Raw genomic sequence first — 15,735 nt, 5'->3', positions numbered from 1 at the left:
ACATGTGCCTCCGCGCCATTAGTCTCAAAGCAGCAATGTTGTTATGTTCATAGATGCATATATGGGTAAAATCACAATAATGAGGTATATACTTTTAATTACGCATCTACGTTTTTTGAAGTAGTCACAGGTAAAAACACTTAAATTGAGCTACACTAAAAATCTAAATTACGTTTAAAAGTATGAATTGCTCCTTATAGAAACACGACCTCACTTTTAACATCATATTTAGTTTCTTCTGTTATATTTTTTACTAAAATTCTAAGAACCTTATTATTGGAAGGATTAAGCTTATCATAAAAAATTAGATCAAGGTCATACAAATATCATCCAAAATTGAGCAGAAGGTCACTTAATACAATAATTACTTCAAGGAATAAAATGATATCAGCGTTTAGTCGCAAGGAATAAAGGAAAGACAAAGGTAAAAACATATTTTAGGAATAATGATTTTGTCATAGACTGAAACATAATTGCGAATATATTATACTTTCTTTAGAACACTACAGCCATAATTATAAAAAAAACAACAAAAAAACAACACAATAAATGCCTATTTTTTTCTATATATACATAGTAATTTGTCATTAATGTCTTTTTTTAATACGACAACATTGTATCCTATTATTGGACCACTTTTCCTATAGTTAATACAGTAATTAATACAAAGTAATTCAATTTACTGCCAATACTGTTATTAGTAGTTTGCCCCATTATACTTTTCTCGTAAGGTTTCAAATAAGGTAAATATTTCAACACCATGTTTAACATCGGACCTCTATCTAAAGATTTATTTTTTTCCAATTCCTTTAAATTATTCTGTAAGTTTATGTTTTCATTTGGTTGATTTCTTAACTCTCTTCGAACCTATAATGAAAGAATTTTGATTAATTTTTAGGTAAAACGATATTTTCGATTATTAAGTTTTTATCTTCACGAAGCCAGTCGTGAAACAAGGTCACAAGCGTGCAACTGTAACAGCGACAGGTTGTAGCAGAACATATGCTTAAAAATATAAATTATTTTTCAGATAAATTGTACCTTTCCTGAATGCGTAGGTTGTGATGACTGATTCTCCATTCGATTTAATGCTTCTTCTAACTGTCGTACGGTTTCCGCTGTGAATTATGTTGTTGTTTATCAAAAAAAACTAATACGATCAGATCAAAAGATCAAAAAGGGAATATAGCTATAGATTTTTAGCTCCACACTGTATCCCGGATTCCAGGAGACTGGGTGGATTCCAGGGAGAACAGGGGAACCTAATGTTAAGACATACCGTTCCCCAATAAAATACCCTGAGAACAGTGTAACTATATTTTTAATTTCAAATATTGAGTAAAGTCTAACTTAATTGAGTAACCGAGCACGAGGGTATCCAAGAAATAGGTGTAAAAGACGTGTATAAAACCTAAACGTAAGAACATATTTATATATTTTTTCTTAAATATTTTGCATGAAGTCCATTAAGTTCAATTCTAAATTTAAAAGTTAATGTATTGCTTTGAAAATATTAAACAATTGTATTTTCCAAATATCAAAATCATCTTCCAAGCTTAACCATAAATCCGAATTGAACAAATATGTTGTTCGTTATAAAAAACTTAACTATTTTCTTTGGTATAAATAAGACTTACGGTCGTAAAATATATCATCGTCCAATGTCTTATTTAGAATTGTCATAATATTGAAATTTTGATTCACATTATATAAATTTAAATCTTCAGTGCTCAAACTAAAAGGTAATAAAGGTTCATCTTCTGTTTTAAAAACTTCACTTGTTAATTCATTTTCTATATTCTTTGTAGTTTTACTTCCTGTAAGAGAATTCAATTTTCTTTAAGTGGGCCATATTTCTTTACATTCGTATTATTTTTTTATTTATTTCCTTTTATTAAACAATCCATATATTTATTATAATAATTCTTTTACTTTTATTAATATTAAATTAAAGATCTAAATATTGTACCATGTAAAATCATTGTTGTATTTACTCTTATTGTTGTATCTCTTGCATCAGAAAACTCATAATCGCCATAATCATCTAACATCCTTGTTGTTTTTCTAACAACAATGTCATCTGCAACATAATCAATATTTTAGTTTCGTTTTTCATATAATATGTAAAATATTTCATTTTAAATGTAATATAACTTACTTGGAGTTAATTGATTATTAACTTCATTTAGATCTTCCATTTTATAAGGTTTTGGACGTCCAACAAAATGTCGTTTTCTAGTTATTGGTTTGATCGAATTAGGTATTTTGATATGAATATTTGTTTTCACATTTATAGTTGAAATATTATTTAAATTTAAGTCACTAGTGTTTGTATTACCAATATTTCGTTTTTGTACTAAATTGTATGAAGGTGTGAAATTAATATTTTCCATAGTAGCCACAGCTAATTTGGTTAAATATATTTCATCAAGAACACCTAAATTATCTGTAGAAGAATTCTTTTCGATTTCCATAACAGTGTTTAATAGTAAATGTTCTTCGAGCGTCATTTTGTTATCTTGATCGTATGTTTCATCCATATCGTATCCTGAAATATTATCCTGTGTTCTTTGAATAAAAGTATGTCGAGAAGAATGAAGAATTCCTGTTTCATTATTAATTTTCCAACAAGACTAAATGGCCAAATTACAAGATTTGTTAAAAAATATTATAGACGCTCATAAAAAAGGTATTTCCAAGTTTCCTGAACAATCAAACAACTGTGGAAATCCACTTGTAGATACATATACGAACACATTTACATCTTCATAAGTATAATAAATTATTTTATATTTTTTTTATTTCTGTACTGTATCTAGTAAGATAGGCAAAGAGAATTCCTCACATCCTTTTCACTTCTTGCCTTATTAACAAAATTAAACACCGCAGTCTGTTTCATCAGGGCGAGGAAATGAAGATTAAAAAAAATTATTGATATAATATCGAATACATATAGAGTATCGAACCCAAAATCCTCAAGCTTAACGTCCCATTATTCTACGATAGCCTCAAATGCTTAATAATAAACACAAGTAAACTTACGAAAATCACACAGTTCAGGTAAATCGTCATCTGGTATAGACCGCGATGGGCACATCGACGCGGAGGGACCAGGAGACCATAAGGGACGCAGTGGTAGCGGACCGCGCGGCGCGAAGTTACACACCAGGCGTTGTACTGTACGAAGATGCCCGTGTTTTGGTATCTATGAAAAAATAAAACATAATTAGCTTCACATCAGTGTGTCCTATACACAGCAGGGTAGGCAAAAAGAACCTAGTGCTAAGATACTCCGTTCCCCACTTTCCGCCCAATTCAGATGGTATTGTGTGTTGAGTTACGAAAGTCAACGCCGCGCTTTGCCTCAACACCAGGAAAAAATGAATATATAAATTTAAATAAAGATTTCACTTCCACGGCCGTGTACTGAAACTACAAATGAAGTTTACATTCACACTTTGTGCGCCTGCGCAACGACTGGCCTCATCACTCAAATATACTCGTTTATATTACCTACTCAGCCTAATATTTCAATATTAATATAATAAACTGAAACTTAATATATAGATTCTCTGCAAAATCTCCCTTGATTGAAAGATTTTAGCACTTATAGGAGTTTTGTAATTCGCATTAACTAAGTTACAAGTAAAGTGCGTTTTTTAGCAGCAATGGTGTCAGAAGTTGCAGTTTGCGTTGTGCTATATGGAGATGGTCATATATACAGACATTTATGTGATTACTATGGATGTATTTTTATAACATCTAAATTTAAATGAATATATTTAATAATTATTACATACCATAAAACTGATCCTTCCACAGCCGACCATATAAGTCCACGACCAACTTAATTGTGCAAAATCTCCGTAATATTTATAGTTATTTTTTGACCTGAAAATAAGAGCGATCAGTAAAAATTTGAAGAAAAAGAAACTATTATTATGTCAAATGAAACAAATTGTGCATTTATAGTGAAACGCTGTGAGCGCCAATATGACTTCTCAGTTATCCTTAGAAAATTAGTTATTATAAGTGTTTTAATAAATAAAATTACTTTCTATATATATATAAATTATCTTACGGCACATAATATGTGATATTCCCCTTGTAATACACGCTCTGCATATACCACATGTCGACCATAGTCTCCGGGCGAAGGCCTGGTGCTTCGCCCACTACTGATGCTATGCATTGCCCGACCGATATAGAGTCTAAATTGTTAGGAAATTAGATCATTTTTACGTTTACATAGATTTTTTATGTATAGGTAATGTTCATGTCATCTCAATATCGTTTCAAGTAAGTTCTTTACTGTCCACCCAAAATTTAAAATGGACAATCACACACTCAGACAATAAAAGTGAAAAAAAGTGGTTAATCACGGTGTTCTTCACTTTTTGGCCTCTTCAGCCTAAGCAATTAGAGGTAAATTCCTTATGCACATAATCATTCCCTCATTAATGTCAAATTTTTAAATTCCACTTAGGTACATTGTTTTAGCTTTTTCACGCTTTTACCCAACATATTTCAGGTTAGAATAGAGAATCTAATCTTAAGATAAACAAAAAATTGCCTCTCTGCCCAATTTCAAGAAAGAAAGAAAAATTTCAAAAAAATATAAATAAAAATAAAAATAATTTCATTATAATAATACTCCTCTTATTTGGAAATGAACCCACAACCATCACGCTTACAATTAGATACCGCCCTACTGTTTCACGACGGTCTTCTATATATAAAGTTTGTTTTAAAATCACTCTTTATTAAAAAAAATAAAATCATACACAAATCGCGACAAAGATCATGTTCTTCGGGCACGCTTGGTTCTTTACACTGATCGGCCCAGCGCTGTGCTTCTCTCGCTAACTCTTCCACCCAACGCTACAAGTATAAGACATATATAGCTATATGTAGTGGACAACGGCTACCCTTTTATATGCGGATATTATACGGGATACATACCGATAGTGTTTTTTGGCTTCACGCTATATCCCGCACACAGCAGGGTAGGCGGTAAGAATCTGAGAATATAGTGTTAATACACTCCATTCCCATAAAGACACTTCTGTTCCATACCTTACTCCGAACTCACGACTCTCGAGACATTGCGTGGGGAGTAGCGGAGCTCAACTCGCCGCGCTTTGTCTCGTTACCAGAGTGAGGAGATGAAAATATTAAATATTTATTTCATTCTACTGAGTGAACGCGTTTACAATAGCACGCTTGTCCTCCTACACCACGACAACTTCATATACCTAGTTCGAAATCCATGTTTTCTTTTCCATTATCTGTGAATAATATTTTTATTAACTGTTATATTAAGTTTTTTTTTTTTTTATCGTTGATAGGCAAGCATTTGTCCGCTATCTCACCTGGTGGTAAGTGACGATGCGAACGAAGGTGGAGCATGCTTGCCTAGGTAGTACCTATTCACTCGTTCCTTAAAGAGGGCCAGGTTAAAATAATCGTACATTATAATGCACCTAGCGCATACTTTGATATTACGCAAATAATAATATCACTATAGTCTATAAAACAATTTGAGTATACCAATTTCAACATATCCCCAGCAGCAGGCCATCCTCTCACACCTCTCGCTATATCACTACGTCGTTGATTTAATCGTGCTAAGATTCTATACTTTTCTTTGGATGATAATGTACTGTTTATGTATCCCATACAAGATGTGCTTGGACCTGACTGTTACAAAATAAAAGTAATAATTAAAAATGTTAATTTTCGTTTCAGTTTCGAGCTGTGTCATATAGCAAGGACCTAACTTAAGAGTTAAGTAACTCCGTTTACCACTTCCCGCCCGAATGCGCCTTCGCCGAAAATAGGGACGTAGCGTGTTGAGGGGCGAAACTCAACGGACCTTTACACTGCGACACAAAGGCCTAAACTCAACCGAACAACAAGTTCATTTAAATTGTGATTTAAAACATGAATTAACTTAAATTAAAATTAGCTAAATAGTAAACTTAACAAATAAATTTTGTTACTAGATCTATAGGCGCCTAAATAATAAATTTAAAAATAATTCAAAAAATTATTCGGGAATTGTTTTTATAAGCAATATAAATAATAATTAAATTATAAATAATAATTAAATTATAAATAATAATTAAATTATAAATAATAATTAAATTATTACAATACAAACGAACGTACGGGATAACGACAAAACGTATGGGAATTTGTGTAATCGCACATTCTTGCACCACAATAATTGATTGATCCATTACAATTTACGTTAAAATATAAAATAATTAGAAATATTAAAATATAGCGCATTTTATTAACATTGAATTTTGATAAACATCTTCCAAATTCTGATAAAATTTTGACAGCAAATGTCAGAAGAGAAGAATAGGCGAAGGTGCTGATATGTTGTGCCTAATTAAATGTATTGTTTTTTTAGCTTCACACTATATTCCGCACATAGCAGGTAGGGGTAGGTAGAGGAAACCAGGAGAGCTAGTGTTAAGACACTCCGTTCCCATTAAGAGTCTATAGTTTGTACTATATTTAGAACAATTAACAAAATAGTTAATAGTATAAGTAAATAAATACAAAAAATATATATTTTTTTGGAGTGACGAAACTCGACTCAACACTGTCTTTTTACCGGAGCGAGAAACTGAAAATAAATCACTGCCCCAAGCGGAAATAGACCGCGTTTAGACGCTGCACCTGCCTACGCTGCGCCACGACAACCTCTTAATTATAATAGTATGAAATATTGAAACTTATATAAAAAAATATGTTAAAGTAATAAAATAAAACACAAATCAATATTAAAATGACTTTTATTTGAATATACATTTTATTAAACACGCTAAGCGTAATCGATTAACTACTTGTGCTTACAATTTGTAAAAATGTTACAATATACAAAATGTATAAAATAATAGTCACAGGCACAAAATATATAAACAATTGACATTCATATTGATGGTAATAATATATTTTTTTTAGTAATAAAATTGCAAGATTTTAATATACTTGTTTGCGCAATAAACGGTAATAAAATCTTGAGACTATTAAATTTAATATGGCGATTATAGCTTGTCATAAGCTAGCGTCTAAAGTTAAAAATTTATAATATTAACTATAACGCTTTAATTATTTAACTTCACGCTGTATCCCTCATATAGTAAGGTAGATAGAGGAAACCTAATGTTAAGACACCTCTGAAATTTCCATACGTTACGTGTTGAGTTGCAAAACTCAATGCTGCGCTTTGTCTCGCTAGCAGAACAAGGAAATAAAAATAATAAATAATTCATTCTTTCGATTTACTTTCCATTAGAAATCGAACGCAGAACCGTCACGTATACAGTCCACCGCGATTATCCACTGGAACTTTATCCATTATTATTAAAAAAGTCGACATTCATATAAATAATTATTTTAAAATCAATTTTTATTATCTAAAACAATTACTTTAATACAACCCACATAAATATTTTTTCATAATATTTTAAATTCTCTACATTTTAACTGATGGAAAAATACTGAAACAATGGACAAAAATAGACCAAAAGGTTCTTAACCATGTTATTTTATTTTTATACAAAATTTCAGTATTTTTATTAACATTTAATATAAATATGTACATATTTTTTATTCATTTTTGTTTATAAATTCTTCATTATCCTCATCTTTTGGTAAATAATACATGGAATCAATAAAATATTTAGTAATGTCGGACACTAGACTCCTGTCTGGAATGCTTTGAGCCACACCATATATGGCCATCTAGAAATTATAAAAATATTATAAATTATAAATCCATACATGTAAAAAAACTGTAAGTCATCGCTGTCTATATTTGGAAAATATATAATAAAATATTTTATTGCGGTCATTTATTACAGTAATAGAACCCAAAACAGTGATTATTTTATCTGTTTGTTTAGCTAAAATAATTCCCGGGAAAATATAAATAATTTCATAGTACAATAGAGCCGCGAATATCGCTATCGCTATACATACTTTCCCCTCCACGGGCGCACCCCCCTCACGAAGACAGAGCGCGGCTGCCTCTTTCACGTCGCCCACGAAGCGTGCCGCCACGCCTGAGCTGGTGTGGGCGTGGGTCACCGCTATGTGGATACTAGACACGAACATATATTATATAAATACACTTATATATAGAGATTATATTTAGCTTTACGTTATATCCCATACAAAAAAGTATAGGCATAGATAACCCAGAACAAGACGCTGATTGAGAAGATATAAAAATAATCGTGTGTGCACATAATATGATTGTAAATCGACTGGTTGTAGGTTCGATCCCCACTCGAGGAAATGAAATATTTATTTACATTTATATTTCCATTTCTTTGCTCTGGTGTCGAAGTATAGCGCGGTGTTTAGTTACGCTACTCACGCAATGACTCCGAAATTCAGCGGAAAGTGGGGAATGGTGTCTTAACACTAGCTCCATCTGCCTACCTTGCTGTGTGTGGGATACAGCGTGAAGCTGAAAAAAAACGAATACTCTGTACATAATAACATGACAGTGAGTAGCAAGAGAGACCGAAGGAGACCTCGTTTGTCTTTCGAGAACACAAATAGAAAGAAGGTCACTCACAGCATGATAGCCCCCAGAGGCCATGAACAGGGCATGGTTATGACAAGACTGAGGAAATGGAAATATTAAAAATATCATTCTCTCCAAGTGAGAATCGAATTCACATCCGTCACGTTTACAGTCGCACGCTTGTGAGCCCTGTGTCAAGAGAGTCCCTATTCATGTTTGTACCACCAATATAACAATAATATAATGAAATCGAATCAAAATTGTCAATATGAGAATTAACACTCTAGAATTGAGTGAGGATTGAACCCACGACTATCGTACTCACAGTCAGACACAGTCAATTCTACTATTTCCTCTTCTTAACTTACCCGGATGGAAATTGCAATGCGTTCAAACTCCATCCCTTTTGATGTAGTTTTTCTGCCATTTTGAATATATCAAATTGGTTAGATCCAAACCCTATGACAGTGGTGGCGGGCTTACCAAATATGTATAAACCTTCTATTTTACGTAACCTGGAAAAAGAAATACGTTTTTATAAGTTTGTATTTAAATAATATTAAGTTTTGTAATCTCTTCTTTTAACGTTTTTTTACATTTTTCAGTTTTTGGTTACATTATATTTTTTTTAAATTCAAATATTTATTTATATATAAAAACACATTAATACTCACTCGTCCTCAATATATCTGGCAGTTTTAACAATTTCCCGCGTCATAGTGACGTATCTCTCCATACCCACGAACATCATGGTCGCCCAGCACGCGGCTATGAGACCACCCGCCCTGCTACCTAATAAATAAGACCATTAAATAAAAATAATTTCATTTATTATCTGTCAATATTTTAGTCGTTAGTTATTAAAACATTAATAAAAGATGCAAGTTGCTACTGGTTTGTAACATATAGATCAAGATTTCCACAAGTGGAAATCGAACCCGCGAGCTGTCGCGTTTACAGTCACAGACATTTATAGATACATATTATAATGTACAGTACCGTTGACGGTGGGCGAGCCGTACACGCCGCCGGGCCACTCCGTGCTGACCGTGTACTGAGCGTGGCGGTACTCTGGCTTGCGGTACACCACCACCGACGTGCCTTTTGGTGCGTACCCGTACTGGGGATGAAACGAGGAAATAAGTATTATACGATATCAGTGTGTGAATATTGCGTTTTGAGATGTAGGTGGGGAAATTAAATTAATTTAAATATACTTAATCATTTTTCCGCATGGAGGCACCTATTTTCGGCTACACTCTGTATACTACATATACTATTTGTCACTCAATTTCAAAATAGAAAGAACTTCTTATTTTACAAGTATGCTGAAACTTGCATACTGTTGTTTGCTGAAACATGCTAAAAACACCAGGCAAACAGAAACCAAGAGGAGGTTATACCACCAGTGCACCACATGCAAAAATTACTAACTAGTTTTAACTTACTAAATTCAAAAATAGAACTTACCTTATGAGTGTCAGCCGAGATACTGCAAACACCAGGCAAAGAGAAGTCGAAAGGAGGTAAGTCGTATCCCGCACGCGGCATGAACGCCGCGATAAAGCCGCCTAGGCACGCGTCCACGTGCAGCGGCACGCCGTACTCTAGCGCTATGTCGGATAAGGCGGCTATGTCGTCCATCGTGCCGTAGGGGAAGTTGGGCGCTGACCCTACTATCTGGAAAATAAAATAATAAAAATCTTTTTAAAAACTATGTATTAGATCATCAAAACATATTTTTATTATCTTTAATTAATACATAACTTGAATGATAATCAAATTAAAAATAAGGCTTATCTTAATCCATACAACTATATCTATACATACTAAATGATTTAATTAAATAATTACACAATATTAAAAATGTATAACAATTTTACGAGAGATTTTTGAGAGAGAATTTTAAGAGGGATTCAAACTTACGTTTCTTAAATACCTCACGTTAGTTGCACGTTCCACTGTTGCTACATTCCACTTTTTATATATCTCTTATTAATTTAAAACAGATCCGTATTATTAAATTAAAATAAATCAGCTTTACGCTGTAATCCACACACAACTGGGCAGGCAGGGGGAGCCTTGTGTTAAGACACTCCGTTCCCCATTTTCCGCTGAATTTGCGTGTTGAGTGGCGAAATTCAACGCCGCGCTTTGCCTCGACACCAGAGCGAAATAAATCTTCCATTTCCTCGATTGGTGATCGAACCCCCAACCAGTCGCGTTTACAGTCACACTTTGTGCCCCTGCACTACAACTGGGAACATATTAACAATAAAAATAAGCAACTCACCAAGCAAGTCCTTCTACCGATAGCTCGTTTCACAGCATCCAGATCAACAGTAAAGGTTTCCTTAGACACTGGCACCGTTACTACGGAGATATTCAAATACTGGGCCGCCTTATCGAAAGCTGTGTGGGCGGTGGTCGGGAGGACCATCTGAGGGTTACTTATTCCTTTGCTGTAGGCCAAATCTCTGAAAGCCTTGCACGCCATCATTATGGATTCTGTACCACCTGTTGTCACCTGATGGATGGATATAATGAAAAAAATATAAGGTATAAATATGAGGGAAAAATAATAGGAGTCGATAAATAATATATAAAAACTCGGGGGAGCGAATATTATTTAATGTTTTCATTTAACCACTCCACCTGCTTTCTCTTGTTACCACTTTGGTAACAAGAGAAAGCATTGTGTCCCGCCACTCAACACGCAAAGTAATCAATTCGATGGAAACTGGTTACCTAACGGAGTGTCTTAACACTAGGTTCAATCTGCCTACCTTAACATTATAGAGATTTTACAGTGACACTTATCGCGTCCACTAAAGTATAATATTATCGTTAAAGGAAAAAAGCAACATATTAAAACTTTTTCTATTAAGTTATCCAAAATAATTTTGACAATTTCATATTTTCTCCTCCAATTTTGTTCTAATATCACATACTTAGCATATTCAATAGGTAGAAAGAAATATAAGGAAACTGTATTTAAAAATGATGAGATAATTGAATGACTTGCGTCTTTCGCTAAATCAAGGTCACAATATGTTTCATTGAGCAGCAAAAAATATGTACATTGTACATATTTTCCCGCTAAAATCTAAAAAGAAAGATAAAAGACAAAGTATCTATTTTTAAAAATAACCTCATCCTCATCCATCCATCATCCATCCTCATCATATTTTATAAGCAATAATAACGTTTAAAATTGCTATTAGTTACAAATTAATAAAAAAATTATTAAGTTGACAGCCAAATAGAAATTAATACAGGAAATCACGAATAAAAATATTAACTGAAATTCGTTTTGTACAAAAACTTATACGAAAAATACTTATTTACATACCAACATAATAAGTATGTTACATAACGCATAGTTATATTTAACCTTGTCTTCAATGTTGTGTTACATTATTTTAAACAAGAAGATTTTTTCGATACGTTAAAATGTATGACAAAAAGTATTATTTTAATAATTAAAGCATTTTAAAATGTTGTTTATATTAGTTATTTGTTTACATAAGGTCCACTGTATTATAGAAATACCAGTGGCGTAGCTAGGGTATTTGTTGATGCCCCTTTCTTTTGGATGAGTTCTAAAAAAAAAAACAAAGTGATCGTCGACCTTGATGCCCCTTTCCTTTGGATGAGTCCTTTGAAAAAAAATCCTTTTGATGCCCGGTGCGACCGCACCGCTCGCACCCCCCTAGCTACGCCACTGAGAAATACATAGAAATAAAAACATTCAGAAGGTTAATTTCTCCGCTCTTTACCTAATATTCTCATTTACCTAATATTCCAAATTCGGGTAGGAAGCGGAGACTTAGAGTGTCTTGACACTAAGTTCCATTCACTACCCTGCATTGGGAAAACCATGGACCTAAGAATAGTGGGAGGGATCCAGACAAGAATAGTCTTGCGCTCATCCCAGAAACTTAGTAACACCAACAAAATCAGCCTTTTGTACGAACAGATTTGTTCAAACCAAGCGCCCCTTGGAAAGTATCCCTAGATACGCCCATGGGAAAAAAAATTGAAACACTTACCGTCCCACAACACTCGTCGTCGCCATGAAACAGATTGACCGTCATTCTAACGATCTCCGCCTCCATTTTGTTTATACCGGGGAAAACATCGGCATGCAGCGGGTTCGTATACGCAGTAAGAGAATAGGCATCGCAAGCCACTTTGCTTATATCGTCGTTCAGATGGTACACCGCCCCAGATACGTTACCCCCCTTCCAATCGTATGAACCTGTAATATTTAACGCGGTATGTGACTGAAACGCGGCGGTTGTGGGTTCGATTTCCACTCGAGGAAGTGAAATATTTATTTAGGTTTATATTTCCATTTCTTCGCTCTGGTGTCGAGGCAAAGCGCGGCAGTGAGTTCTGCCACTCAACACGCAATGCCTCGTAAAATAGAAGAAATCAAGCTATATGCGGAAATATTTAAGATATTAAAAGGTGATTTCTTTTTGCTCCGCGGTATATCCCGCGCATAGCAAGGTGCGCAGAGGGAACCTAGCGTTAAAACACTCTATTCCCATTAATATATGTTGAGTGGCGGAATAAAACGCCGCACATTGCCATATCGTTTAATATATTGAAAGCAATGAAGTAAATATATACGTAAAAGCGCTTACCCAACGTAAGATGGCATCCAATCTCCTGGGCCACCTGTTCCGCATCTAAACCTGTTTCCGGTAACTCTCTATTCACGGTCATACCAGATAAACGTTTCGTTACATCCTTTCTGAAGTCACGTTTTATTTCAAACATCTTCTCTTCTATTTTACGTCGTACTATAGGCATTTGACGGAGCCATCTGAAAAACTCTTTACGTAGTCGTACTGTGACACCTGGTAGAAAAGAAAACGATATAAATAAAGTCTTCGTATTCGTAACTGTGACATTTTTGCGCAGATCTTTTACGGATATTTTAGCTTTCGTGTTTTATTTCATTTGGCGTTATAATTTACTAGTACAGATTGTCTGTACTAAAAGACGTAAAAACCCACATATTACTGTTAAAAACTTAAACAAACTCTAAACTTTGGACTTCTTGGATAATACTTTTTAAAAACTGGTTTTGAATTCTACATCATTATGTAGAACTTTTTTCTTTTCGCGGATAACAGTGCAATTAGTGTGGTGATAAGTATAGTTTTATAAGTACATTTTTATATTGCACCTTTGAATCATAATAAATATGAGGCGGCTATAAATGCGACAGTTGTGGGTTCAATTCCCACTTGGCATATTGAAATACTTACACCGCCATGCGTGGTATTTAGTAGAAAGTACTTAATATTACGTTCCTAGGTTCCCTCTGCCTACCCTGCTATGAATGTGATACAGTGTGAAACTAAAAAACATCGTAATAAATACTGTATCTTTGACAAATATTAACTTTATAATATAATAATTTGTTAATAGGTAAAGTAAATATACATTGATATTAATCAAATAAAGAAATAGTTATAACATTATTATTTATCAACAATCCTTAGACATTCTATTTGATTATGTCTAAATGTTACAATAAACGTGCAATTGAGCCCCATTATTTACTTTGTTTTAGCAAACATGAGATAATTCATTTCTTTTCAACTCCACTTTATCCTGCATTTATAAATTTCACACATTGCAGTATTAAGTGGCAGTACTCAATGCCGCCTGATGTACCATGGCTTAACGTGACAGTGTCTAAATATGAAGATTGTGGGTTCAATCCCAACTCTGGGAAATGAATGATTTCATGCTCTCGTAAATCAAAAAATATTGTTCATATAATAAAATTACCTTAAATTTACCACAAAGTTAAAACAATTGCATGTATGTATAAAAAACCTCATTCTCATTACACCATATTGTAAAAATAGTAAGGAAAATGTACTAAAGTACTTTTATAGTATTGAATTACAAGGCTCGTATAATGATGCACTTTGTACTGCAAGTCATTGTTAGCACATATGAAGCATGATATGTGCATAAAAACAGATACAAGGTTGATTTTATCTGTATATTGGTCTTAATTCATACTAATTACCTTCAATTTAAAAATTCGTAAAGTATTACTATTTATGTTACAAGCAATTTTAAATCAAAGATGCTCTCTTTTTATTAAATTTTGTGATTTGTAAACTTATCATATTTATATATTATACATATAAAAACATTATTATATAAACTTATATAAGCAAGACATGACCTTGAAAATTCTTATAGGTGTGTCACAATTTATTGCATGGCTTTACATTCAAACATTACACCTTTTCTAAAATATTTCTATTTTGTAATATGGAATACCACTTGAAACAGACCCCTTGCTCCCTTTCTACACCCATGACTGTTATAATAAAGTTTATAATTAAATTATAGTTATTGACATGATAATTACAATGACATGTAAAAAGAAATTGTATTATTCACAGCTCAATGCTGTATCCTAGATAGCAGGTTAGGCAGGGCAAAAATTAGTAAAACAAAAAAATCTTACACTCTCTAGCATTATAAAGACTGTGAGCCCAAACTAAAGCTAGTACAGAGGAGGCAGTCATGGTCACGATCTGCCATGGTTCCTTCCCTTCAAATAACTTATTTACTGCTTTTAGAGGCTGCGGACGTTCACTCATATCTAAAGTACAATAAATAGAAAATTATTAATACTGCAAATAAAATTAAATGTTATTTTTATTTAAGATTTGTGACACTTTAATGCTTACAGAAGGATTTTTTTAATTACTTTGTTTTCATTTTAGCAAAATTAATATAAGCTAAATATTATATTCGCAAATAACTAGGATATCTAGAATTCTCTTAGAACAATTATTGCATCTTAAAGAAAAATTGGTGAAGAAAAAAAAATTTTACACTCACTTGCTCACACTTTTAAAAAAATAATTTAATTAATAAAAATTTTATCACAACTATTAGTTTTTTCCTAATTCCCGATCAATTATATTACAAACATAACACTATCAAGAAGTTATCTCAAGATTATCTTTAAAAATATGTACAGTATATTAATTTCACACTCATATTATTATTATATTTCTTACGTAGTAATTAAAACAATGGAATTATCGAATCGGCGTACAAGTCGTACAACACAAACTATAAACGTCAAGTGATAAGAATAAATTGATACTAGCATAGACAATAAAGATCAAGGA

The 15,735-nt window shown here is 33.0% G+C and overlaps 2 protein-coding genes across 2 annotated transcripts; both read right to left on the bottom strand.

Annotated features, from left to right (window-relative positions):
- Positions 1-450: 450 nt before the first annotated feature.
- Positions 451-6,317, bottom strand: LOC146538020 (uncharacterized). Its single transcript, XM_085186786.1, has 11 exons — positions 6,172-6,317; positions 5,551-5,700; positions 4,785-4,881; positions 4,082-4,211; positions 3,801-3,891; positions 3,043-3,205; positions 2,159-2,548; positions 1,970-2,080; positions 1,638-1,817; positions 1,042-1,118; positions 451-867 (listed from the first exon to the last, which is right to left on the bottom strand). The coding sequence occupies exons 1-11, from the start codon at positions 6,292-6,294 to the stop codon at positions 625-627; spliced, it is 1,755 nt and encodes a 584-aa protein (XP_085042912.1). The 5' UTR covers positions 6,295-6,317; the 3' UTR covers positions 451-624.
- Positions 6,318-6,791: 474 nt separating this feature from the next.
- Positions 6,792-15,580, bottom strand: Sply (Sphingosine-1-phosphate lyase). Its single transcript, XM_085186781.1, has 11 exons — positions 15,440-15,580; positions 15,060-15,197; positions 13,204-13,419; positions 12,604-12,812; positions 10,845-11,078; positions 10,022-10,231; positions 9,551-9,671; positions 9,226-9,343; positions 8,920-9,066; positions 7,999-8,119; positions 6,792-7,761 (listed from the first exon to the last, which is right to left on the bottom strand). The coding sequence occupies exons 2-11, from the start codon at positions 15,193-15,195 to the stop codon at positions 7,627-7,629; spliced, it is 1,647 nt and encodes a 548-aa protein (XP_085042907.1). The 5' UTR covers positions 15,196-15,197; positions 15,440-15,580; the 3' UTR covers positions 6,792-7,626.
- Between the last annotated feature and the right edge of the window lie 155 nt (positions 15,581-15,735).

The sequence above is a fragment of the Heliconius melpomene genome, chromosome 6 (assembly GCF_056956725.1).
Source record: "Heliconius melpomene rosina isolate 202511_hmr_F chromosome 6, ASM5695672v1, whole genome shotgun sequence".
NCBI lineage: Eukaryota > Metazoa > Arthropoda > Insecta > Lepidoptera > Nymphalidae > Heliconius > Heliconius melpomene.
The sequence above is the reverse complement of the archived record's forward strand: the minus strand, read 5'-3'. Positions and strand labels throughout refer to the sequence as shown.

Coding starts and splice junctions, on each gene's coding strand:
- LOC146538020 (XM_085186786.1), bottom strand. CDS start 6,294: ATGCGCTATATTTTAATATTTCTAATTATTTTATATTTTAACGTAAAT. Junction 3,206..3,800: donor GTGGAAGGATCAGTTTTATG/GTATGTAATAAT, acceptor ATTTTTTCATAG/ATACCAAAACACGGGCATCT. Junction 1,818..1,969: donor TACAACAATGATTTTACATG/GTACAATATTTA, acceptor ATTCTCTTACAG/GAAGTAAAACTACAAAGAAT.
- Sply (XM_085186781.1), bottom strand. CDS start 15,195: ATGAGTGAACGTCCGCAGCCTCTAAAAGCAGTAAATAAGTTATTTGAA. Junction 9,344..9,550: donor CGGCTCGCCCACCGTCAACG/GTACTGTACATT, acceptor CTTATTTATTAG/GTAGCAGGGCGGGTGGTCTC. Junction 9,067..9,225: donor GCCAGATATATTGAGGACGA/GTGAGTATTAAT, acceptor TTCTTTTTCCAG/GTTACGTAAAATAGAAGGTT.